At 39.3% G+C, this 27,647-nt stretch overlaps 1 protein-coding gene across 1 annotated transcript in view; it reads left to right on the forward strand.

Moving 5' to 3' along the window:
* The first annotated feature begins 5,675 nt into the window (after positions 1-5,675).
* The window catches only part of LOC147438885 (uncharacterized), a 46,635-nt gene continuing 24,663 nt past the window's right edge, over positions 5,676-27,647 (forward strand). Inside the window, exon 1 of the mRNA XM_086483938.1 lies at positions 5,676-5,832. Coding sequence (XP_086340064.1) covers positions 5,676-5,832 — 157 coding nt within the window. The remainder of the gene's footprint in view (positions 5,833-27,647) is intronic.

Consider the following 27,647-nt stretch of genomic DNA (forward strand, 5'->3'; position numbering starts at 1 on the left):
TTGTATCTTGGTCTTCTGGAGGTACTTTATGTCTACAAGATCATCAACTCAGATACCCTCACTATGCAGAGGTACATAGATTGCAATCCATGACCCCCTATCAAATTTTCAGCCCAAATTTTGACAATATGTAGATAAGGTCATATACAAGGTCTATACCAATTTTCATCAAATTCTAAGGTTGGGAGACATGGATCGTGATCCATGTTCCACCACATCTAGACTTGATCTCTTTGCAGCTTGTTACTCATTATGTCCATTGGCTAAATCTCAAAGCTTTTTGGGTTTGGAATTGTTTTGATAGGTCAAATGCTCAATACTTGGACTGCACTATGGTTTTTAGTTTTTCATCTGTTTTGCTCCCTTTTGACCCAATTTTTTTGGTTTTTTTCCAATATTGGACTTGGGGATATGTTTCCTTATATATGCACTATTGATCTGATTTTGTTTTAGGTCAAGATGTCACTATGGGGTCATGCATCATGTTCCATGTTTGGAGACCAAATTGAATTTTCTTAGTACCATCAAAATCAGCATGATTGGTAGGTCCTATGGTATCAATTATTTTTGAAAATGGACCTCTAAGTTTTTTGAAAATGGTCAGTTTTGGCACTTTGTGAGAATAATTGACAATTTTGGGCTTTTGGTCTAGTCTTTTGATATCCAAATTCACTTTGAAAAACCACTAGACTCCTTCTGATGTACTCTAGCTAGTGTACAAGTTTGGTAAGTGTGACAGGGGGACATGGATTGCGATCCATGTACCCTTCTGTCAGAAGGTGAAGAAACTTGGAACACAACTTGCACTTGGTCCCTTGATACCAGCTATATGGTTTTTGTGTGGTTTGGACTTGATTAGGTCAAGCAAAAGTCAATCCATAGATCTGTTTTAGATTTTTCACTTTGAAATATTTTTGGCACTTTTGAAGAGTTTTTTGGACTTTTTTGACAAAACTCCTTTGGACTTTTGTTCTCAATGGTCTCTACTACATGTTGATATAGTTTTTGTCCAAAAATTCTCATGGGGGTCATGGATTGTGATCCATGTTCCAGTACTTTTGCACCTGATCTTTGGTGAGCTAATAACTTATGATGTTTGTAGGTTGCTCATCCACAAGTTTTTGAATTTGGATCAGTCTTGCCCAACCAAAAGTGAATTCTGTAGTTTTCTATGGAGGTTTTAAATACGTTCTATTTTTGGCTCTTTTGATCATTTTTTTTCAACTTTTTTGCAAATGGTTTTTTTGAAAAAAGTGTTTGTGGGTGAAAGCATGTTAACATGTCACGCTTTTTGTGCTAGTTAACACATGCCAACAAGCACATATTATAAGCATAACACATGGATAGGACAGTCATGTTTTTTCAAGTGTGTGGGCCACCATCATGAACTATACAAAGTGTAATACTTGGACTTCAAAAAAATGAATCGTTATATTTTTAAAATCTCTAAGAGTTAAGCTCAGTCGTTACGTTGAGGTAGTGGTGTAGTCATGAAGCATGGAGGGAAGCACATCGCAGGGGCCACAGGTCAGAGAGAGGGAGGAAAGCGATTGCGAGCTGCAAGCAGGTCTGTAGTCAGAGGCCAACAATCAGCCCAAGTGGAGGATAGCTCACCACTGGAGCCAGCCACCTCCGACAGCAATCTTGACAGTACTCCACAGTGAGAAGGAAGTCGAGGGGCAAAGGTTCTGTTGCTTCTCCTCCGCCCTGCAAAAGATTGAATGCTTCTAATTCCCAAGGATCCCCAATGTCAAAGTACATGCATGCAGGGAAGGGGAAGCAGGACTCAGGTACTCTCTCTCTCTCTCTCTCTCTCTCTTCAATGAGGGGACCACATTTGGAAGTTGTAAATCAAGCAAAGCATGACACATTTCTCCAGCATGCCCCGACTACTAATCTGTTAGTGAATCCTCTCACCCATGAGAAAATTGTGTTGGTAAGTATATGCTGCAATCAATAAAGAGGACTATGCATTCAGCTTATATGCTTGTTTTTGCAGTAGCCCCTGGCTGCAATCTAGTTGTGGATTCTCTCACACTAATCAGGTGCTTGTGCATTGCCTTAAGCATCAAGGTGCATGTTTAGATGATTGCATCTAAGGAGAGCCCGCGCAATTGCCTGTGTATAAATCACTTGACAACCCTATTCTAGTGGGGTTTTGTAAGGTTTTAATCTTATAATCCTGTGTGATGTGCAAGCCGATGGAAAGCTCCCAAGCTGAACATCCCACTGCAGGAAAATTTTTGTGTAACAGCAGAAGAGTTTAATGTTGTCCATGGCCTCTCCATGGACAGTGACGACCCCAGATTGGTGAAGTGGGAGCAGATTACAAATCTGGAGTGGTTCAGTGTATTCAAAGAGGCAAAGGATTGCAATAAATATCGCTTCAAATGAAGTAGCATTTGTGGCGACATGTATGACCAAGTACTTCAGCTGTACTACAGGGTGTACTAGAAGCCCCCCACCAACATGGAAATTAATTCGGCTTTTGCGAAGGGTTTTGTAAAACAATTCAGTCCATTGGAAATTGCAAGTGGCTCAATCATGCAGTTCAATTGGGGTGAGTTTGTTTTCCAGCATTTGCAGGACCTTCGAGAAAAAGGATACTACAATGCCCATGTTGAAAAGTAGAGGGTGCATAATACCCACCCCTCAAGTCAAAAGACAGAGGAGGGATCCACAGAAACAAAGGAAGATTGTGATGGCCAAGTAGCTCCGAATGTTGTTTCTGCTGCCAGGGCAACACCCCTCTCTATTAACAGCTTGCACAAAGTGACAGCAAGCATGTCATATTTTGGGCTCTCTGATTTGCAGCACATCATGAGTGAAAATGACCATCTCAGAAATCAACTGCAGGATGCTAAACAAAAACTCAAGAATGCGGGTCAAGAGCTTGAAGCTACGAGGGTTCTGAAAGCAAGCCATGATATGTTCAGCCCTGTAGTACTTGCTATGAGACATAAGCTTCATGCTTCATGATGCTGAGAATGAATTGCGGTGTTTAGGCCTCAGTGACAGTGTGGATGCAAGGAGAGAAATAGAGCTCAAGGTAAAGATCGAGACACTGAAGGAGACAATGGATGGTTTGGGGCTTCCTCACAGTGAGGACACCCCCACTGCTATTGATATTGACATAACTACCATGCCTCTGTTTTGATTGGTTTGTAGATTAATGTGGAGGTGCAGGAAGCGAAAGTGCACGCGTGTGATAGTCAATTGCAGCTGCTCATGCAGATAAGTAGGATGATAAAAGGCTCCTTCATCCCCACTACCCTATGCAAGATAGCTATGGACGCTTTTATAGAGTGTATAGGAGGGGTACGTGATGGGACAATCAGCAACGTGTGTACTGGCTGTGGTCTACCACTAGAAGTACATGAAATCAGTGCAATGGTCAAAATGCCATGTGAGCATACCTATCACCTAGTCTTCTTTGTTGATGCATGCTCTCTGGGGACCGAATGTAGAGCTTCCACCTGCCAGCAAAGGATACCAGCTGAATGGTATGACAAGGCCATAGTGCAAGGACCTCCAATCACACAGAGTTCTGGTAAGATAATGCTAAGGAACAGTTATCCAGCCTTGATTCCTACACTAGCCCTGTGTATGCTAGTTAGCTTACGGGGTATGGTGTCTAGCATATTGTGTATGGTAGTTGTCAAAACTAGTTATACTAGTTAGCATAGAAGGTATGCTATTTAGCTTAGTGGGTATGGTGTCTAGCATATTGTGTATGGTAGTTGTCAAACCTAGTTATGCTAGTAATCATACTATGAGATATAACTAGCAGTTAGCATAGATAGTTATCCTAGCTAACATATTGTGAATACTAGTTGGCATTTTTTGTATGCTAGTTAGTATATTGTGTATGCTAATAGGCATACCTTCTATGCTAGTTAACAAAATATGCATGCTAACTAGCATAGAGAGTTTCCCAGTTAGACACAAAGTATGCTAATTAGCATACCCTGTATGTTAATTAGCATTGTGAATACTATTTGGCATTTTTTGTATGCTAGTTAGCATATTGTGTATGCTAATAAGCCTACCTTCTATGCTAGTTAACAAACTATGCATGCTAACTAGCATAGAGAGTTTCCCAGTTAGACACAAAGTATGCTAATTAGCATACCCTGTGCGCTAACTAACATACAGGGTATGCAAATTAGCACACACAGTGTGCTAACTAACATACATGATATGCTAATTAGCATATATAATATGTTAATTAGCATACTTTTTATGCTAATTAGAATACTGTATGATGGCTAACATGCAAGTATGCTAATTAGGAAAAAGGTATGCTAATCAGCATGCATACACGTACCTTTTCTTATAATTATCATACTTGCATGTTAGTCATCATACACAATGTTCTAATTAGAATAAAAAGTATGCTAATTAGTATATTTTATATGTTAATTAGCATACCTTGTTAGCTAGTTAGCACACATGTCTAAACACAATGTTCTAATTAGCATAAAAAGTATGCTAATTAGAATACCTTGTTAGCCATGTGTGCTAACTAGCTAACAAGATATGCTAATAGCATATTATATATGCTAATTAGCATACCTATTATGCTAATTAGAACATTTAATATGATGGCTAGCATGCAAGTATGATAACTATAAAAAAAGGTATGATAATTAGCATACTCTGTATGCTAGTTAGCATAAATGGTGCATGCTAACAAGCATTCAAAGTTTAGTTAGCATACCTTCTTTGCTAGCTAGCAAAATGTGTATGCTTGTTAGCATACCTCTATGCTAGTTATCATACATTTTGAGCTAGCTAGCATAATTTGTATTATAGTTGGCATACGTCTTTGCTAGTTATCGTAATGTGTATTTTAGTTAGCATGCACAATATGCTAACCAACAAAAATGGTATGCTAATTAGCAGAGACGTTATGTTTATTGGCATAACTTATCCTCTAGTTAGCATACCATCTAGTATGCTAGCATACATTGTATGCTAATTAGCATACCCTTTATGCTCATTAACATAGCATGTATGCTAATTAGCACACCATCAATCATAAGCATACCATTAACATACACACAATTTTGCCTATTAGCATTTTATATATGCTAATTAGCATACATTCTCTGCTAGTTAGCATACACACTATATTCACACTTCCTTGTTAGCATATTTTGTATGCTAGTTAGCATATTAATCGTGGTGGTTAGCACACTTGTATACTAGCTAGCATAGTTAGCATAGACAATATGAATGTCTACAGGATATAAATGCCTACCATACATGGAATGCTACTTGTCACATTATGCATACAAGCAATCATAATGGTATCGATGAAAATTAATGGGTGAATGGAATACACATGTATCAATGATGCAGGATATGAACCTGACAAGACACCTGTCAATCAAAGGAAAGAAGAGAATCTCTCTAATGATGAATCTGATAAGCTGGATAGACAGCAAGAAAGGGCAAATGTAATGCCACAGCATGCAACAACGCACGAGGCTGCTGCAGATGGAAAAGAAACAGATGATGATGATGATGAAGATTTTATCATGATTACTCATCCCAAACCCAAGCCCCCTACAAATGATCAAACAAGCGTCTCAGAGGAAACAGTTAGGAGTGTGCAAGAGGAAGGTAGGAGTGCTCAAGAGGAAGGTTTCAGTACTGATAGTGGGCTGACTATGCAAGACGCCAGTGATAACAGCCCCCTACAGGATTTTGTAAACAAAGTGAAATTAAAGAGAAAAGGTAGCTTGGAACAGATTCTGGAAGAACCTGGGGACAAGAAATGTGCTGCCCCTCCAAGCACCCTGGATGACATAAACGACCACAACAGAGGTGAAAAGAAAGCCATTCACTCACGTGCTTGGAAGAAATTATGCTGAATTTGTTCCCTATTGTGTCCAAGTTATGTAGTGCTAGCAAGCTCCACACCCTGTGGCATGTATCTCTCTAGATATTTGTAATGGAAAAACTCTTTTCAATATTATTTTATTGTGCAACAATTTAGTATTTTTTGCTTGTCCTTTATGATGTCTTTATTCGATACCATTTCTGTGTCACAGGGCAAGAGAAATTGCAGTTAGTTGCCCTGCATGATTTGAATTATTCCATTGCATGAAAAACCATACAAAAGCGGCGTATTGCCAAGGCTAGACAACTACAAAAAGAAAAATCCGAGATTGAGAAGCACCTGGCTAGCTATCTTAAACACTTAACAAAAATAAATGAGTACTTCAATTATGTTCATCCCTCGGGGGAAGTTATTTATGCTGAGTGGTATGCACTGCCAGACCCAATATGCGTGCCAAAGCCATTGCCACATGAGGGGCACGCTTTGGTTCTTGATTTAAATGGCCTGCTTGTTCAAGTTGTAGAACCAATGCACGATGACATTCCCCCTAAACATGCAGGGGAAATGATAAAGTACAATGTGCAAGATAGGAGGTTGGTATTTTGTCGCAAAGACAGCCACACATTTTTGGATTGGTGCCTCTGTTTTTTCCATGTGTATATATGGAGCACCAACATGGCACCTATTGTCATAATAATCAATATCTAATTCTCCTAAATGATTTTCTCATGTTAAACTGATCATTTAATATGGGGAAGTGCCAGGGGAGAAAAATCTAGAATATTGGTTAAGCTAGCAGACTAGCCATAGTAGGGATCCAAAGGAGGGAAAATAGGGATCCAAAGGGGGGGCCATCTGTAAAAGATCCATGTGCAACAATGGGCTAAAAAGACCCTAAGGTTCAGCCCATTAAGACTTCCAAAATGATAAGGTCTCAAAATTCAAAGGTTGTCTCCAAAGGTCAACCATGGGGGAATTGGATGCTTTGTGTGTGTCAAAAAAGTCTTTACAAATCCCTACTTAGGAGGGGGCGAGCCTAGCTTGTAGGGGATGAGAGAAAAAGTCAGACACACACACACACAAGCTCCCTTTACACAAAGGGACTGAGGAACACATGTCAGCTCCCTAGCCCAGATGCCCACAAGGTGTACCCAATTCCTATTGGATGGCCATGGAGGTGGACCAATGAGAATTAGGCTAGAGTAAATCTAATTTAATTAATTTAAAAACACTTAATAAAAGAACCAATGAGAATTAAGTCCTCTAGAAGACTATTGGACAGTCTCCCAAGGGGTCTAATGAGCATTCAACAACCTAATGGCTTGCCTGATTCCTATTGGCCAGGAGGCAAAGGGGTCCAATAAGATTTTAGTTGAATTATTAAATTACCTAAAGCTCTCACAAAGGGGGAAAGGGGGACACATGTCAGAAGCTATCACTTATGCTGCTTAATTGTCATTGTCTAGCCCTAGGGAGGTCCAATGAGGGGGTAGCAAGAGGGGTCGCCCAAGAGAGAGAGAGGGGGCTGATTTTTGCAAGGCATTATCACTCACACACTCACACAATCTCATGTGTGAAGTAAAGAAGACTCTCTCTCCTTCTCAAGCTTTGATGGAAAGCTTACCACCTACTCCAAGCTTGTGAGAAGGGAGGCCTACACCAACAACTCTTGGCTTTGTGATGCAAATCCAACCAAGAGCCAAGCTTCAATGCATGCTCATCTCCTCTACCATGCTAATTACTAAGCTAAGCTATGCTAATATGAGTGATTATGTGAGGAGATGTACATATTTATCGTAAGACTACTCCTTCCTCTCATTCTACTCTCATACCTTGCTAGCTCTCACCATCTTTGAAGGTGTGTGAGGTCTTGGGTCTGAGACCGGGGATAATTGATGTTGTGTTTGATAAGTGTTTTGCTTAGTGCATGAAGCTTTCATCTTCATTGCACTAGCTAGTCTTGAAGGAACACAAAGAATTGTATTGTACAATGTCTCTCTTGATGGCAGAAACCATAATACAAAGCCTTTTGGAGGGGGGACCGGCTCCATGTAAATCCGGTCCTCAACTATTGTAAATAGCTTAATTTCTCTCTCTTTTGAAAGTATTGTTCATGCTATCTAACTAGGTGTTATGCTTTTTGTTGCTCTCTCCACCCAAGCACTCTTATAATTCTCATTAGGAATCTATTCTAATGAAATGCCCACTATGTTCATGCTAATTTCCACTACACACAAGTTTTTAGGCCATTAAATGTTACACCTAAAGTGAATTCAATATTAGAAACATTATTCAAAGAGCCACGGGATAAGCTGAGAGGTGTTTTTACACAAGGTCATTGTACTGGCCAGCCTTGGCAGATATATAATAAGCCTGTATTCTTGAAGGATTTGAGATTGTTTTGGAAGAATTGCAACTTTGGGCCACAAAATAGTCTAATTATTGACGATAGTATGTACAAAGTGTGTCAGAACCCTGAAGGAAGTTGGGTTGTTACTCCTAAGATAGAGGACCAGACCAAAGAACAGCGGCAAAACTTCCTGATAAATACTTTGAGCAGCTGGCTGTTCCTATGGCTGCAATCAAAGGATCGTGCAGTGTATACAATTGAAAATGCGTTTGATACTGCCCTAGATTTTTTTTCACATCAAGTGATCAGGAATCTGGAATCAGAAATGCACCGGCATACAGTAGCCTAGTGTAATGAATCCATGCTAGGAGACAAAGGGAGGCTGATGAAGAAGCTGAAAGACATAAGAGAGAGAGGCTACAGAGGGAAAAATTAGAGAAGCAGCAGCAAGAAGAAGAAGAAAGAGAGTTGCAAGAACCAAAAGATCAACAAGAAGAAGAAATCCAGCAAGACCCAAAAGCTCAGCAAACAAAGAAGCAAACGGACACTAGGCAAAAGTGAGTGTACAAGTGCGCTAAACCACGATCTTATCCAGATCAAGAGGCTCTTTGCAGTTTTGTAACATTATGAGAGGAAATTTGTAAATTGCCTTTCCAATGTTTGTAACTATTCCGACTGTCACTTCAGATAGTAATGATTAGATCTTGTACTATTCTTGTTTTGAAGACAATACCATGTGTACTATTGGCGTCTTGAAAACATTGAATTTGTATACATTCTCGTTGGAAATCAGCAAAGGTATGCTAACTAGCATAATGTTTATGCTAGTTAGCAGAGTGTTTATGCTAACACAGCCAAAACAGTATGCTAATTAGCATACAATGTATGCTAGTTAGCATACTCAAAGTAGCTAATTAGTTAGAATACATTCTAATTAGCATACTGAGCATTTTTGTATGTGCTAACTTCCACTCACAGTATACCATGGTATGCTAATAAGCATACACAGTATATAGAAACTGCCATGTTTTCTCCTTGAAACTAGCAATGGTATGCTAATCAGCATACTGTCTATGCCAACTAGCATAAATAATATGCCAGTTTGCATGCTTGGTATTCTAATTAGCATACACAGTATATAGAAATCTACCATCCATTCTTGAAACCAACATACAGTATGCTAATTAGCATACATGAAATGCTTATTGTCATACACAGTATACAGAGAGCTGTTATCTCTTCTCCTTGAAACCAGCGAACCTATGCTAATTAGCATATTGTTAATGTTGTAAACTATGCTAATTAGCATACCCACAGAATGCGAATTCCACTCACAACATAGTATACTAATCAGCATACACAGTATACAGAAAGCTGCCATCTCTTCTCCTTGACAACCAGCAAAGTCATGCTAATTAGCAAATTGTTTATGCTAACTAGCACATATAAGTTTATGCTAATGAGCATAAACAGTATGCTAATTAGCATTAGCATAGACAATATACAAGAAGCTTCCATCTGTTTCTCCTTGAAAACCAGCAAAAGGTATGCTAATTAGAACATTTTGTATGCTAACTAGGATTAACAACATGCTAATTAGCATACCATTTATGCTAGTTAGCATACCCATAGAACACAATGAGACAGGTTGTACAAATGATCCCCTTTGTGATAGACACCAAAGCCATGTATACACAAAGCACACAAGAGACACAAGATACCCAAGTTTTTGATAAAACTGCATTATATCCGAGCAAGAAGTATATTGAAGATGCAGTGATTACAACTTAAAAGCTGAAGGGCATGCTATTATAGATTGCTTCATAGCTTTCTGGGTTGATTGAGTACTCCTTGGGATGTGCTCCATGGGTATTTTGATACATCGTACCAAAGGTGAAAGTACGTGGACGATGGGCTGCTTGTGGTCTAGCTTGAAGGTGTATGCATCCAATTGCTCGTAATACATACCTTGCACAACATATGAGCCTCTATCAATTGCATTGCCCCACTCATCGAGGTACCCCTTCTCCACCTTCTCCTTTGCTGCAACACACTTGACCAGGTAGAAATCCACATCCTCGACATTGGTTGAAGCATCTGGATTTACAACAAATGTGTCGCCAGCACATAGAGAGCTACTCAACACATCATGATGACCTTCGTATGTGAAGTCATCGTAGGCGACTGTTTCATCTTCCAAATTTGACACAGCCTCATCAGGTAGTGGCAGTAGAGTATGATAATCCCAAGGCTGCACGTGAGCTTTATTGACGCAGCGATTCCATCTTCCGTGCATGCATGCATCACTGAAGCATGCCAAGGCTCTTGTTGCAAGGGCAATTGGATCCCCAGGGTTGTGGCCATGAAAAGCATGTAGAGAGTGATTTTTTTCCACAGTGGCACAATTCCACTTCACCTCCCTGTTCACTTGTTAACTAGCATACCAGGTATGTTAATTATCATACATATTGTGTTAACCAAATAACTCTGTATGCTATTTAGACCCCAAGACATGCTAACTATCATACTCCATATGCTAACTACCATAGTCAATATGCTAACCAACACAGTCCGTATGCTAACTAGAAAAAGTCTACAGATCAGTATGCTATTGATCAGCATATACAAGTTACTAAGCACTAGAGATGCAATGCATAAAATGCATAAGTTATGGTACAAGTATTCACCTGAGGCTCGTCTAGGAGGTGCACTGGGTGTTCTATGTACCTGTTCCTCCCCATCCTCTTTCGCCAAACATCCTTCTTGTTTGGTGAAATGCGAGTCTCCACTTTCCAAAATGTGTAGACCAATTCCTTAATTTCATCTGTGATGGGCTATGAGGGTGTTGCTTGTGACATGCAGCCAATGAAAACAATCGACCATCAACATCGGGATTCACCTGTCGTGATTTTGCCTTGTGCAAGGTGCGACGATTGACATTTAGGACCCTGGAAATTTTTGCAATAGGCATGTTTTCCTTTGAATTCAACATCATCTACAATGCTGCATTCTTCAAAAACAACTCCTCATTGGAACCCGGCTGCTTGACGGTAGCCAGTGTGCTGCGGACATTGGAGACAATTGCGGTATGTACAGCTGCCTCCTCTTGGAAAGACTCATCATGGATCGCCTGAACATGCGGATGCTAAGCAACAAGATTCCAGATTTCCCACTTTGCTTCTGTACTAAAACCTTCAGTCCTACTCTTGAAAGCTCTCACAATCTTGGAGGAGATTTTCTTTTTCTCCTCATTGTTGAGGGCATGATGTTGTCGCTCAAATTTCATTTGTTTCTGCTCCCGTTGTTTCCTCTTTCTTACTCTCTCATATTCCCTGATTACAGAAAGAGTCTCTCATATTCCCTGATTACAGAAAGAGCTGGATCTTGGGAGTTGTAATTCATTGCTTGTAGTGGCTCTCTTCTGCTTTTTCCTGAGAACTGTAGATGTGCATGATATGTTACTTACTTAAAATCACTTAAATGTATAGCAACAGTTGATGTTGTAATACACACATACTATGAACAAATGCCGTCACAAAACTATAGATGTGACCAAAAAACCAATGACTTCATTTGGAGTGGGTGGGCAACACATAAGATTTTCTTACCATTTGATCACAGTATGGCTCCATTTCCAGCATTGGAGCTAGTGGCTATAATGTTGGCTGCTGGTTTTCCATTTTTGTAGGTCTGTGTCAGAACGAGAGAAAGAGCTCAGCTTTGACAACTAATCTCTCAGGCAGGATTCTCGGTGCAAGGAACGAATGAGAGAGAGAGAGAGAGAGAGAGAGAGAGAGAGAGAGAGAGAGAGAGAGAGAGAGAGAGAGAGAGAGAGAGAGAGAGAGAGAGAGAGAGAGAGAGAGAGAGAGAGAGAGAGAGAAAGCAAGACTCAGCAGACCGCCTGCTAGTCTGAGAGATAGAGAGAGAAAGCAAGACTCAACATACCGCCTGCTAGTCCCGACGTCGTCTTCAGTAACTGAAAACAGAAGCACATGAGGTGGGAAAATAATTTTTTGATGGAACATTTGAAATTCAAAGGACTTGCCCATCCGTTTTTAGTATATGCTAACAAGCACAGGTAAGTAGCACTGTCCGAGACAACATATTCACTGACACGTTAACATGCCAGTAAATTCCCAAGGGGACTACTCTTGTTGGACATGTGGTGTTTCAAAGGGATTTTGCAAAGCTTTTGGTGTTCTTGTAGTGCTCTTTCAACGCTCTTGGGTGACATTGCTATAGAGGTGTTCCAGTTTGCTTGTTTCCCAACAACGGCTCGCATTCTCTCTTCTCGTCTGGGAGAAAATCCTAGTGAAATCCTCTCTAATTCGTGCTCTGACATGATTTTTGTCTGAAAATAAGTGGATTTTGGAGTACCCTTGTAGGTATACCCTTGTATGCATACCCTTCTAAGTCAATTGGATTGAAAAGTTTGTACTCTCTTCCATACTTATCTACCATCAAAACTTGCACTCTGTGAACATCTGTATACATAGAGGTTCTTATGATCTGTCAACTCTCTAGCATTGGGTTCTACATACTTGTAGAAGATATATGGATCTCCATTTTTGAACCTATACAAGCGATCATGAGAATAATCCATTAGAACTCTCATGGCCTCATTAATTTTATGAATCTCACATTCAGTTTGTTGATCAAAGGATACCTCTCCTCTAGGTCTTCTTTCAATCCCATTGTTGTTGGCTTCGGAGTGTTTCTTGCATTTTTCATGTCTTTGAGTGGAGTAGAAAACCTTGGTGGTGGATGATATATCATGGTTAAGGCTCACTCCATACTCTCAAGACAGTCTCTAACAAGCTCACTTTGTCTTCATGCAACTTATCCCTTTTTGCTCCTAGTCAGGTCTCTTAAAATTTAGGTTTTTTTGATCCTGTGGTCTTTAGCAACTAGTCTTGGGGTACCCTAAAAGTTCGGAATTAGGAAGCATGAAAAAAATCAGCTCTAAAAGTTCAAGTCAGGTGTGGCCTATTGCCCGCAAGATTTCTTCCTGGCTATACTTGACTCAATTTGGAGTTGTCTATCAAAAGTTAGAGCAATTTTGGTGAAGTGCACTTGAAACAACACTCAAGACAGTCTCAGGACAGGACACAAGAACTTTGGATTGTATCTTGGTCTTCTGGAGGTACTTTATGTCTACAAGATCATCAACTCAGATACCCTCACTATGTAGAGGTACATAGATTGCAATCCATGACCCCCTATCAAATTTTCAGCCCAAATTTTGACAATATGTAGATAAGGTCATATACAAGGTCTATACCAATTTTCATCAAATTCTAAGGTTGGGAGACATGGATCGTGATCCATGTTCCACCACATCTAGACTTGATCTCTTTGCAGCTTGTTACTCATTATGTCCATTGGCTAAATCTCAAAGCTTTTTGGGTTTGGAATTGTTTTGATAGGTCAAATGCTCAATACTTGGACTGCACTATGGTTTTTAGTTTTTCATCTGTTTTGCTCCCTTTTGACCCAATTTTTTTGGTTTTTTTCCAATATTGGACTTGGGGATATGTTTCCTTATATATGCAGTATTGATCTGATTTTTTTTTAGGTCAAGATGTCACTATGGGGTCATGCATCATGTTCCATGTTTGAAGACCAAATTGAATTTTCTTAGTACCATCAAAATCAGCATGATTGGTAGGTCCTATGGTATCAATTATTTTTGAAAATGGACCTCTAAGTTTTTTGAAAATGGTCAGTTTTGGCACTTTGTGAGAATAATTAACAATTTTGGGCTTTTGGTCTAGTCTTTTGATATCCAAATTCACTTTGAAAAACCACTAGACTCCTTCTGATGTACTCTAGCTAGGGTACAAGTTTGGTAAGTGTGACAGGGGGACATGGATTGCGATCCATGTACCCTTCTGTCAGAAGGTGAAGAAACTTGGTACACAACTTGCACTTGGTCCCCTGATACCAGCTATATGGTTTTTTTGTGGTTTGGACTTGATTAGGTCAAGTAAAAGTCAATCCATAGATCTATTTTAGAGTTTTCACTTTGAAATATTTTTGGCACTTTTGAAGAGTTTTTTGGACTTTTTTGACAAAACTCCTTTGGAGACTTTTGTTCACAACGGTCTCTACTACAGGTTGATATAGTTTTTGTCCAAAAATTCTCATGGGGGTCATGGATTTTGATCCATGTTCCAGTACTTTTGCACCTGATCTTTGGTGAGCTAATAGATTATGATGTTTGTAGCCTGCTCATCCACAAATTTTGGAATTTGGATCAGTCTTGCCCAACCAAAAGTGAATTCTATAGGTTGCTATAGCAATTTTAAATATGTTCTATTTTTGGCTCTTTTGATCAGTTTTTTTCAACCGTTTTGCAAATGGTTCTTTTGAAAAAAGTGTTTGTCTATGTCTGAGCTACTTACTGCTCCAATCTCAGCCAAAAATCTTGATGGGGGACATGGATCACGATCCATGTTCCATCATATCTGAACACCAAATTTGGCATGCTGATTACTGACAATATCAATAGTCTACTCCACCACTTCTTTTTGAATTTGGATAACTTTTTTCAGTCAAAAGCATGTTTTCTGTCTGCCTTGTGATTTTTGACTACTTTCTGTGTTTGGCTATTTTGACCTTATTTTTCCAGTTCTTTGCTATAGTGCCTTTGGGAAAGTTGTTCCAAATGGTATAAGCTACCTATTGGTCATATCTCAGCTCTAGATGGTCAAGGGGGACATGGATAGCGATCCATGTTCCACGACTTTTGAGCATGAAATTTGGTCAATAGTATGCATGCACTCTATGGATGCTAGATTTTCACTTCTTTTTTAATTTGGATCCCAAAAAATTGTAAACCCCTAAATTTTGTGTCTGCAATGTCTATTTTACTGTTTTTTCCCTATCAACCAATTCTGATGTGATTTTTTTCTTTCAAGAAAACTCGATAAAAAATATATCCCACTGATGCTCACTTATGAATTTTCTACAATAATGGTCTCTGGGAGTCATGGATCACGATCCATGTTCCTCGACAAAATCTAAAACTTATTAGATTGCTTCTAGAGAGAATGCTAATGCCCTTGATCCATAATTTTTTGAATTTGAATCACTTTTCAGGTCTCTACCATCAAATTTTTTTATTTTCAGAGCTATGGTCGTTTCAGCCATGATCTTTTAGCCCAAATTTGATGGTGGTAGTTTCTATTTACCCTACTCTTAAGTACTGAAATGAAACATGAAACAGAAACAAATAGAACGGTACAAAATAAATTCAAAACAAAAAACAATATAGCACTTTGAAAGTAAGGAGAAAATAGAAGAATGAAATGCTTTTGGCTATATCACTCACAACCCTCTTTACCTCTCGAGAATAGTTCTAGCAAGTTCTCGACTTCTAGACTCTACCAAGCACTAAGTCTCATGTCTAGATGCTTCACTGATAAGGTGTAAATGGAATGGAAAGACAAATATTTGGAATATAGTGCTCTAAATATGTACTAGGTCACTCAGCATCTAAGGATCATTATCCTCGAAAACGGTGCCAATGTTAGCAGGCCACCGTGATAGACGTCTATAGCATAGCTATATGGCACTAACATAATGTCAATAATCAGAGAAGTGACTCAAATGGGATACGGAGACTCTTTGAGGTTATCAATCACAAGAAGTGAACCTAACAAGAAAACCCACCAACTCAACAAGCAAATCAATCACTCAATGATTGGAAAATTTGCCTATGTCCTTTCTCACCACTCTATGTCATCACACCATTTTGGCATTTAAACGTACTCAATGATTGGAAAATTTGCCTATGTCCTTTCTCACCGCTGTATGTCATCACACCATTTTGGCATTTAAACATACTCAATGATTGGAAAATTTTCCTATGTCCTTTCTCACCGCTCTATGTCATCACACCATTTTGGCATTTAAACGTACTCAAAATGAAACAAAACTTTAGGAGGAGGTCTAGGACACCTAGGGGCACTATCCTACCAAGTCTAGTTGCAATCCAACAAGATGCCAAAATCATGATCCATCATGAAAAAGGTCCTGAACATTGCGATAGAACATACTAGAAATGTCACCCTATGGTCTGATAACACTCTCCAATGGTCAAAACATCAAAATACAGTGATTTAAGCACTCAAATATGAAGATTTGGCTCACTAATGTGTAGTCACAAACCTCAACAAAATTGACAATGCTTACACTTGAATGAAAGAGAAAAACGAAAGGAACACAATGCAAGTTTCAAAATTGAAAACTGATCACCCAATCATTAAAAGAGTTGATTACAAGTTGGAGCAACTTAGTAGCGTGAGTGTACATTTTGTAGAGCTCCCTCTTCTTGAACAAATAAGCCTCCTTTCACATTAAAGTTGTTGAACTTTATACCTAGGGCTTTCTAAATAGCTAGTGGCCATCTCACATGGGCCTTTACACATATCATGATAGAATTACAACTCAAGGAATTAACTTGCTACTTTGAAGTCAAGATTTACAGATAGCGTAGCTACACTAGCTTGTAAAATAATAGAGTAAAAATGTGGTGTCTGACTACGTGTCTGGTCAGATAGATCCCCGTTAATAGAGATGATGTAGATCTGAAAACATAATGAGGCTATGGATTGATCTGCTAATACCAATTTGATGGTGCTACTGATGATGATGATGATGGTGTTTATGATGATGGTGGTGCTACTGCTAATGATGATGAAGGGCTAAAATCTACAAATCTTAAAAGTGCTAGTTGAGGATGGTTGGATCTAAAAATGCTATGCTAAAATTTGTGATGCTTGATTCTCTTCCAAAATGCTAATGTTGTTGGGAGTCTTGCTAACTCTAAGGGGTTGATGAGATGATAAATGAAATTTGCAAGGCTTTGAAGGAAATGCCATTGTGTTTTGATGCTAGCAAAATGCCAAGTCTAGCTACTCCCATAAGCGGTAGTGACTGATCCTTAAGTGGTGACCATGGGGCCACCTTCATAGGGATGTAGGGTTAGGTAGGAAAATCCTCCATAAAACCAATGGATTGATATAAGTTGATGGCTAATATGTTACTTATTAATAAAACAGGGCATTATTAATGAGAGGTGCTTTGTATATATGGCAACTATATAGTCTTGGTACTATGTTACTATATGGGAAAACTGCCCAATGCCAACACCTAGTAGACATTGGGGTGTCAAGATAAGGGCCACCCTGGAGGTCAAGGACCCGCGGGCTAAGGGCCGGCTGCTAATGGAGACGGGATCCTAGGGCAAGGCCTATAAAGGGAGGTTGGGTGGAGGATTGAGGCAGGGCAGTCCCACGGTCTTATATTGGTAACAGAGCTTGGTGGAAGAGGGAGCTATGGAGGAGGGGGAAAATTATTCCAATTATTGCATGCTCATGCATGGCCTGACAGGGGTTATTCTCTCTCTCTCTCTCTCTCTCTCTCTCTCTCTCTCTCTCTCTCTCTCTCTCTCTCTCTCTCTCTCTCTCTCTCTCTCTCTCTCTCTCTCTCTCTCTCTCTCTCGTTTTGAGTGGGCTTGGGCCATGAAGGACAAGGTCGTGGGCACATCTCCTGGGTGGTACATGGAGGATCCAACACGAGGAACGGCCGTGGGAAATACCCTTGCGACCAAGAACAACCTTCATAGAATTGCATGGGGGTGCTCTTGATAGAATTGCCATGGAAATTGGAGAATTTTTTGTGCATGGCATGCACCATATAGGTGCTCGTAGCACCCGTGGTGAGCAAATTTGAAACAACGCAGAAGCCGAATGCAGACAGCAACAAATCGTTTTTTTTTTTCAAACTTAGTGTTTCTCTTGGGCTCCCAACATTTCCCAAAGGGAAGTCCAATGGGCCCAACCCATGTGTTCATAGCCATGGAAAGAGCATGCGAGCATCAAAGGCATGCGAGTAGCGACAGACACCGCAAATTTGTCAAATCAGCATCGTCATGAGCCTTCAATTTCCATCACCATGCTACAGAGGTTGGATGGCTTATTCATGGACAACGCAGATATGATGGTGATGGGACCAGTTTAGGAGGCTTGTTCTCACGAGGTTTCCCAAGGGGAATGGCCCTACTCTTGTCTTCAAAGTTGGCTTCAGCAAGGCTTGAGCTTCAACGGGACAATCACCACAATTGCAACAAGACATGGTGGGACAATGAATATAACTACAACAAAATTTCAAAGGATCTTGATACGAGAAGCTTGGCATGCAAGATTATGCAACGTGTAAGGTGTTGATAACATGGACATCAAGAATACGGCGACATGGTTCCACTACTCAAAGAGGGCTTGTCAACGTTGGTAAGAAAGTTGACTTTCACATTTTCAATTCTAAATTCATTGAATTTTGCAGATCTCTTTGCATTACAAGCATGCATTGGGTAATTGAAGGAAAATTACTTGTCGCAAACATCAAGCCGCTCAAGCATGTTTGACGTTTTTCATGCATGCATGTGATGTCTTAAACGGCTATGAGCCCAATCACACTGGCCCAATGAATTCTACTATCAAAAGTCTACAGTTATCGGTGTCAATTTACTACTTTTGGTTTGTTATTTCTGTTAGGACATGGATCCTAGGCAATGTTGCCCAGGTTCAGGCAAGGCTTGTGCCATGTGATCCGACAAGTTTTCTAAAGTAATTGGCAATGACTGCATGCACAGCAGCACTGCTAAACTTAGTAGGGTTAACTTTTTCTTTCCCTGTCTCGTGTACGACAATGTTATGCCGACATTATGAGAGCAAGGATCCATCTCCAAATCCATAGGATAATAGTAATCAAGCTAAGTAGGAACAAGGTACCTCTCTTGCGAGTATTTTTCTGTTTTTCAATACAGTGTACAATCTGACAAGGTCAATTATCTGTGAATGCTCGACACGATCGACTTTCTTTTGCTATGCCATTGTAAACCGGCAAGAGTATCTGTTAGCTATGCACACCAAAACTACATAAGTACTTACATGAAGCAAGGCTTCACTTTTGTTATTTGGCATCACGATTTTCACAGTTTGGAATATGCTATGAGCATACATACTTGAGGGACACTTTCCAAGATGTCTTTAGGTTTTTACGGCACAAGAGACTATATATGATATGTACGCTAACTCACTCAACCAATATATCTGGCTATGAGCCAGCTTCAAGGAATTGCCAACAACCTGGTCACAAGTGGGTGACAAGGTTATTAAATGTCAAGTTATGTTTGTTTTGTCAATACGGTTTGCAAAATATGTCTCTGCTCTCCAAAGAAAAGTGCTTGGACAAACTTCATATGAAGCCACTGAACAAAGCAAAGTGCTTTGCCAAATTTCAAACGCAGCAAAGCTTCTTTATTGTGCAAAGGTATTATCGATTGACTTCAGATCAACAATAATGGTACACATCTTTAGCACTACATGGATATAATCTCACAGTTTATGCAATGTTGCACTGTGATGTATCCATGTACGTATACTAGTGACTTACATGGTTGAGACTGTTATTGAATCCAAGGGCCTATCATTCCATTTTGTGATATGTATGCATGGCATACTAGTACAATGGCCTTACAACACCCATCACTCCATAGACTTCCACTATAGTACTAGCTACTCTATCAAGGACGAGCTTAGTTATTCATGTTTTCAAACATTTTGTGTTTATGTGTATTCACAGGAAAAGTGCCATCCATATGCACCTTGTTACAATCATGATCACATACACGATAAGTGAGTCAAGATGTTATTCATGGTACCTCTCTCTCCGAGAGCATGGTACCAGTACACTGCTATACGCTTATATGATAAGCTAAGATACAGACATGGTTTGCACGACATCATGTGCAAGGGACATAAAACAGATTCAAATATGGGATTTTCCTCAGCCCAACATTCTCTCTCTCCCCCCTTCCTACTTCTTTGCGAGAAAGGTGACTTTAGGCATGATTTTATTGACATCTTTCTATGACAAAACGATAACAAAACGGGCTATGAGCCCACAGGAAGGACTACGAGCCATCTTTTACCACCTATTTTGGCATGACTACGAGCCATCTGTTTGTAGTCCATTAGTGACTAGATTGAACACTTCTATCCAATTAAGTACCCATCAATTATAATGCACAAGCAAGGGTCTTGCCATTAGTGATTTTTTGGGCATTATTTTAGCACTCCACACTTTAAGTGTGCAAGTCAAGTTAAGCTTTTGAAGTATTAAACTCGTGAGGGCTTGTCTCTACCAAGGTGTATGGATGAAGCCAGCATTTCAAACCGCACGATTGTTCACAACAACCCAAGATTATGGATTTTTGGGTGTGAAAAAGATCTAGTTGTGAATACGACTACAATTTCAGTGGTGCTCCTATTAGCACTAAGAGTGCCTATATGAGTAGCATTTGGGGTACAACCCAACGCATGATTATTAAATCACTTAATAAGGGTTGATGGTCCATTCTTGGAACCTTAACACTTGCATTTTCAAGGAAAGAAGTCCACAAACTGCCAAGGGGTAGTGGAAACCTTTCAACTTCAAAAGTAAGGACATGCCACAGGCAAACCTAAGGGGGGTCACGGACAAAGTCCAAGGGTCAACTACTCGTTGAGACATTTTCATGCTACGTTTGACCAAGAGGTTTGACAATGTGCTTTAACCAAGGGGTCTGGATTGCAAAAGGCAACACCCAAGGTTCCATCTGCAATACTACTTGCATTTCACTAATTTTTAGTTAGTGTTCCTAGGCCTTTGCAGGCGAGACATTTGCACAAATGCCTTTCACTACGCATAAGTGAACACTATGTTCATCCTCTAGGTATGCATCTACTTTAGTTTAATTACATTTTTTCATTATCTTTGCTTAATTTTCAAGTCGGGTGACTAAGTTGGATGGCTTTCATCCATTTCTGATCTTTAGAGAGATGACAAGGTCATGTAAGAGCAAAGAATTTTGGTCCATTGTGTTCAAAATATATTTTTTGCATTGTGTAGTTATAGACCCACTCGTAGGGTTTATTTGGCACATGTTGTCACTTGGGATACAACATGGTCTAGGAACTCAAGGAGTCCAGTTTAGCCAATGTGGAGCATGGATAATGAGGGTCTCTCTCATGCACATCGCATGCATGTTTACAGTTACCTCCACACCCAAGGACATCTCGTACTTGAAAGAAGTTTTTTTAGACATCCTTACCTGTGACATATTCTACATGTGGGAAATATGAGTCTTTGGGACAGACACTGGTGCCGCTATTTCAAGTATGTCTTGCGACGACGTCCCTAGGTGCTCGTTACATCTGTTTTCTAGACCATTTTTAGCACGACGTATCAGGAGCAATTTCAGTGGCAAAAAATTGTCGGATACTTAGAATGACTTGTTAAGGTACAAGTGCTACTAAACAACATTACAGATGGTTGGTTATATATATAGCAAGACTATGAGTTGTTAATGAAAAAATTTCATTGTTTGTACCTAGAAGTGATTACTCTTTCACCTTCTATTATGGTTCAAACGTTTCAGCAAGGCTTGCAAATGATGGAAACTAAAAGTATTTAGTTTCTTTTGAGGACTATTTACATTCCTCTTTAATGTGTGCTAGGTGCATCACATTCGCCATAAGTATTGGCAAGGATGATCATGGATATACATGTTCAAATCTGTTTTTTGCTAAATGCATGCACACTAGGTATTATGGGCCCTAGTGTTTAGCAAAGGCTAATTTGGAACGGCATGTGTATTCATCAAGTTGTTGCTTGTGTATGGCAATCACCAATAGAGGTCATTGCTCGGTTTGGATGATTGTGGATTTTTCAAGTTAACCATGATGGTTATTCAGGACATTGTTGATTCCTCGGCAATGTTGTATGATATTGTGATCCTTGTTTACCAGTCATCTGGGAAAGTTGTCTGTAAATCGTGGGGGAAAAACACCTGAGTACTGTCAGTTATCCAAGGGGATAGACAGATTACAAAGTATAATGTTGTGCTAAAGGATATGCAAAGTGTGTACATTAGCACTCAACAATCCAATTAGTAAGCATTTATTGCTCTAGTTGGAGTTTGTTTACCATAAGTTACAACATGTTTGCGACTAGGTTTAGTCTCTTCATGTATAAGGCAGGTTCTCAACCTTGAACACTAGTTATGGTGGGGTTGTTCATTAATGAAATTTGAGAACAAGTCAAGGACTTATACTTGGCTGATGAGTTATGTCAGGAAGTTACTTGCATAGAAAGTGAAAAGAGGTACTTTTTCCGGTACATCTTTGTTGTGATAACTCGTTTAGCATGCTCATGTGCATTCTAAATGGAGTCTACACACTATGCTTGCATAGGAACCGTTACAATCAGATGGTTGCAAATGGACAACAATGTGGAAAATCAAGATGTTACTCTTGGTTTCATTGAACCTCCTATTAAACCGTGTTCGAGTCAAGCAAACAAATGGATCCATGAAGGATGCCACTGTGGAAAACATTAGTGTATCATCACTCTTGTTTTTTAGGACAAAAATGCTTCTCCAAAGGGGGAGTAATGTCAGGCCAAGGACCGGCTGCTAATGGAGATGGGATCCTAGGGCAAGGCCTATAAAGGGTGGTTGGGGGAAGGATCAAGGCAGGGCAGTCCCAAGGTCTTATATGGGGAACATTCCCCAAGGCCTAAACCTAGTAGACACTAGCTATAGTATGCTTATGTGAAATCAAAGGATATGCAGCTATGCTTATTTTCCTAGATGTGTGCATCCTACATACAAGCTAACAAGGATGCTAAAACACTTCCTAGGCTATCCCACACCGTAGAAGTAGCAGTTACAACTTGTCCACATGCACATAATGTTAGATGTGCATGTGATATGTTCCTTGAAACCATTATGCTTGCACCATTTCTTCCACCAAATCTTGGCCTCTTCCATTAGTCAAAACTGGGTAAGCATGGTTTCATTTTTAGCTCTAGTACCAACATCTAGAAATTAATATTCTAATGCCTCAATCCATACTTTCACATTTCTTTCAATATTGGCACAAGTCTCATTGAAGAAAAATGATGTATTTGCTTAATCAAGAGCTTCTTTGTCTGTACATGAATGTGGAGAGCATTCTCATAGATATCTTGATCAAATAGGAGACTTAAGATTCAACAAAAAAAAGCTACTCAATCTTGTGGCACTACGCGAACAACCTAATTGTAGACCCAAGTGTTCTGGAGCATATTGAAAACATTAATAGTTACATAAATATCTCGGGGGGTTCCAATGAACCAAAATAGGCAAGCTATCTTTATCTTTTTTGAAAATCCAATCCTCCCCAAGCCAGATTTAAAATTTCCAACTTGTCATGCTCAAATGTTGAAACATGCACAGTGTTAATTCCAAAACACATCATGTTCCATACTCTTTCAATTCTTGTGAAGTGGGAAAGAGTCAGCTTCTCCATGATTAACCACATGGACTCTCAAAAGTAGAAATCCAATGATTGGAAAGCAAGATCTTGAGGACATATACTTAAACCACAAAAAACACTTGTAAGTGTTGTTGCGCGCATTTTTGACACCCCTTTTTTTGTAAATTTGTGCATATGGGTATGATGTTCGATGTCAAAATGGTGTGTGTTTTATTTTTTGTGGGATTTTTATCTTGATTTAGCAAGAACGTGTACATGACGTAGTGCAAGTCACTATCATAGCAACAACTATAGGGTTGCCTTGGGTGCCCATAAGTGAGTTTTTTGAAGTTTCACTTGTATATAACTAAACCTCGTGCATAAAAGTAAAAACTTTCATCCAAATATCATAAATTTAAAGGTTTTTTCTTGTTGTGCCTCCTCCATACTTTTTCATGCAGTTTTCGCCCTTGATTAGCCTTGTTTACATGTAGTCGGGCCATGGCAGCTTGCTGTTTGTGCCAATTTTTCACATAGAGGTTCTTGTATTCAAAATTTGTGATCTTCAAAACTTTTTTTGTTTGAAATACAAATAATTTAGGCTTGAAATTATCCCTTTTGGAGTTGTGTTTTGGGAGATACAATCTATTTCCCACATGGTATAGGATATGGAAACCTACAGGCAGTTTGATGTATGGTAGGTTGTGGAAGCTCTCTTGTTTGGTGGTGTCTATACACCTAAAAATTTTGGTTTGAAGAATCATTTTTTGAAGGGGAATCTCTTTTAATCAAGTGCATTGGTTGGAATGTGTTGTAAATCCATGCCAAGGCAAGCGCTTCCTAGTTTCCATGATGTGCTTTTGGATGGGCGTGTGCTTGTAAATTCCTAGGGGAACATTTATATTTGAGTTATGTTTTTTTTGGGTTCTTTTGATTCCCTTTTTGGTGCTAATCTTGTATCTTGAGCGCTATTGGGAGACATTGCTATAGAGGTGCCCCATGTATTGTTTTTTCCATTTGTGTTTTGGTGCCACCACCGAGGAGTTGCTTCAAGTGACCTTAAGTTTATAGGTTTTATTAATGTGATGACAGAGTTTTTAAATTTTTATGGTCATGTAAATAAAGATGCTAAGGACTTCATTGGGAAATTTGAGTTTTATTGTTCGATTGAAAATAAAGAACATCCAATGCTTATGATGAAGATTTTGTTCTTTTGCTTGAAAGAGGATGCAAGGAAATGGTATGACAATTATGAATCCTGGTTGAGATCATCTCAAACTTTCCAAATGATGACTTATCATGAGGTCAAGAAGGTTTTCCTTGAAAGGTTTAGGAAGTTAGAGGACCCAAAAAATGTATGGCACTCCATTGAAGGGCTTATACAGGGTGATGATAAGGGTGTAGATGCCTTTGTGAAGCAGTTTAATGATTTGTGCAGTAGGTGGTGTGTTGCTTTGGGTAGTGATGTTTCTCCTCTCATGCTTAAGAATTGTATGTTTATGCAATGTTTGAGGGCTGATTTCAGGCAGCTCCATCTCGGAGTAGATCAGGATCTTGATAGGTCAATTTGTGTCCCCTCTGCTTCAAGAATGCCTTGTCATTATCTATGGCTTTGGTTTTGTGTGTTGCTTTGGGTAGTGATGTTCTCCTCTCATGCTTAAGAACTGTATGTTTATGAAATGTTTGAGGGCTGATTTCAGGTAGCTCCATCTCGGAGTAGATCAGATCTTGATAGGTCAATTTGTGTCCCCTTTGCTTCAAGAATGCCTTGTCATTATCTATGGCTTTGGTTTTCTGCAATAGATTGTGGGTTTTGTGTTGCAAGTGAAGGCCTTTGTTGATGATTTTTACTTTGGCAATAGCCCCATCTTTGTGTATTAGAGTTTCTTCCCCATTGCATTGAATGGAGATGATTAGTTGATGGGCTCTTCAAAAATCTATTCCCCATGGAGATAATCTCAAGAAGCTATCCAACCATAGACATATGGCCCCTTCTACACTTTGGATTTTTAATGTATCGTCCACAATTCCTGTGGAAATAAGGTGGTCTTGACAATCACTCCATCTACCGCTTGGAATTTTCCGATGAAAATGTTTTCAGGTATTTCTTCTAGTTCCTTTTCCATGATGTGAGCTTTCTAGTTTGATGAGATATCAGTGATCTTGTAAGGTGCCACCTCCCACTCTTTTTGTGCTTTTCTTGGGGCATCCTTAGACCAATTTCAAGTTGATTTGAAAGTTAGGCAATGATCAAAAAGCTCTCAAGAAACAAAAAAACGCAAACTTTGACCATAAAATGAGAAATGAGCATAACTCCTTCAAAACTACTCCAAATTTGACCAAACTTCACCAGTGCATCTAGGAAACTATAGTCACAAGGGCAAGTGATCACGGATACATGGATCATGATCCATGTTGGAGCACATTTTGATGATTTGATCATACCGCCTGGTTGGGCACATTAAGGTGATGCTTTGGTCCAAATTTTTTGGAGTTTGGATCATTGGTTAAGATTTTAGGCCAAATTTTGGAAAATTTGACAGACATGAAGAATTTGAGGACCTTGGTTGGGATTTTGAGATCCAAATGACTTGGTTTTCAGGGCTAGACTTTGTAGAGTATTTAGGACCAGATGGTGGTGTCCACTCTTGGCTAGGTGAAAAAGGTACATGGATCATGATCCATGTTGGATAGGGTTTGGAATTACCATTTGGCACACATGTTCCTATAGCTTATCCTAGTACACTGGTGAAATTTTTACAAGTTTGGACATGTTTTTCCTAAGTTTACTTCATTTCTCAATTTATGGCCATGTTTTTTCAACTTTGACCATACTCCTTTTTGTTCAATTCCCTTTGTTGGTTTCTGATGTTTCCTTGACATCTGTTGATTTGTATTTGAGGATCACCTTGATGTCCATTTGTTTATGAATTTTCAATGTTCTCTGATTGCATGTGAATTTGGAGATCCAGTTGAGAAAATTAGGGAACCTTGAAAGCACTTTTAGCAAGATTTTGCAAACTTTGAAATTTGACTATTTCTCTTAGGCACTTTGTTTTCCAACTCATTTGCTTTGAATTTCAAAACCAACATTTATGCATTGTCCTAACAACAATTGCCCTATATTTATCTTGTATGAAACCATTGGTTTGAAAATTTGAACCGTGTCAAAATTTTACTGAGGAACATGGATCGTGATCCATGTTCTGGGCTCAAATGTTGCCAGAGTTGGTGGTTTTGCTTTGGACACATATCCTAATCCATTTGAAATAGAATTTTGGGCCTATGATCATTTTTATCATAGGTTGGACGTAAACTGATTGTTTGCAAATTGAATCTACTAAAAATCTTGATTCTTGGTGATTTAATGTCCCATTTTGTGCCCAATTTGCATGGTATGCTCCTCTTTGCTACCTATAACCATAGTCTGAGCTTTTTGTTGAATCTGTCATTAGGGTACATGGATCGCGATTCATGTTGGAGCATGGTTTGCAAATCCATGTAGCACAGTGTTTTTCTAGGTGTATGGGGAATGCACTACCCAATTTTCTATGAGTTTAGGGTTTTGGGAGCATGGATTGCGATCCATGTTTCTCGGCCTTTTGCAATTGTGATGGGCTGATTCTGCCACATATTAGGAGCCTTTTGGTGAAAACTTTTGTGGTTTTGACATGGGTAGCTATCCCAAACTGGCTCTAAAAGTTTGCAGATCTTGCGTATTTGATTTGATCTTTTCTGTTGATTTGATTTTTTTGGTACAGAGTAGCACATGCACAATTGTTCTTGCAAGGTTAATGATCATACCTGAAAAATTTGGTGCAGTAAGAGATATTGTGGTGGTTGCAATAGGCAAAAGTGCGGCAGATAAGTCTTGATTTCTCATCTCTCTCTTTGTGTGTGTGTGTGTGTGTGTGTGTGTCTCTCTCTCTCTCTCTAAAAGAAAATGAGTTTGAAATGCCGCATTCTGACTATATGTTCCCGACGTACCCTGAAGGTCTTATGCATACTTACCTTGATTGGTCATATTTTTCTGTCAAACCACCTGCAATTCAAATGGTTCATCATTTGGACATTTGGTTGCCAAATGGCTTTTAATCTGCAGTTT

This window comes from Adiantum capillus-veneris, chromosome 16 (genome assembly GCF_014529385.1).
Source record: "Adiantum capillus-veneris isolate H3 chromosome 16, ASM1452938v2, whole genome shotgun sequence".
Lineage (NCBI taxonomy): Eukaryota > Viridiplantae > Streptophyta > Polypodiopsida > Polypodiales > Pteridaceae > Adiantum > Adiantum capillus-veneris.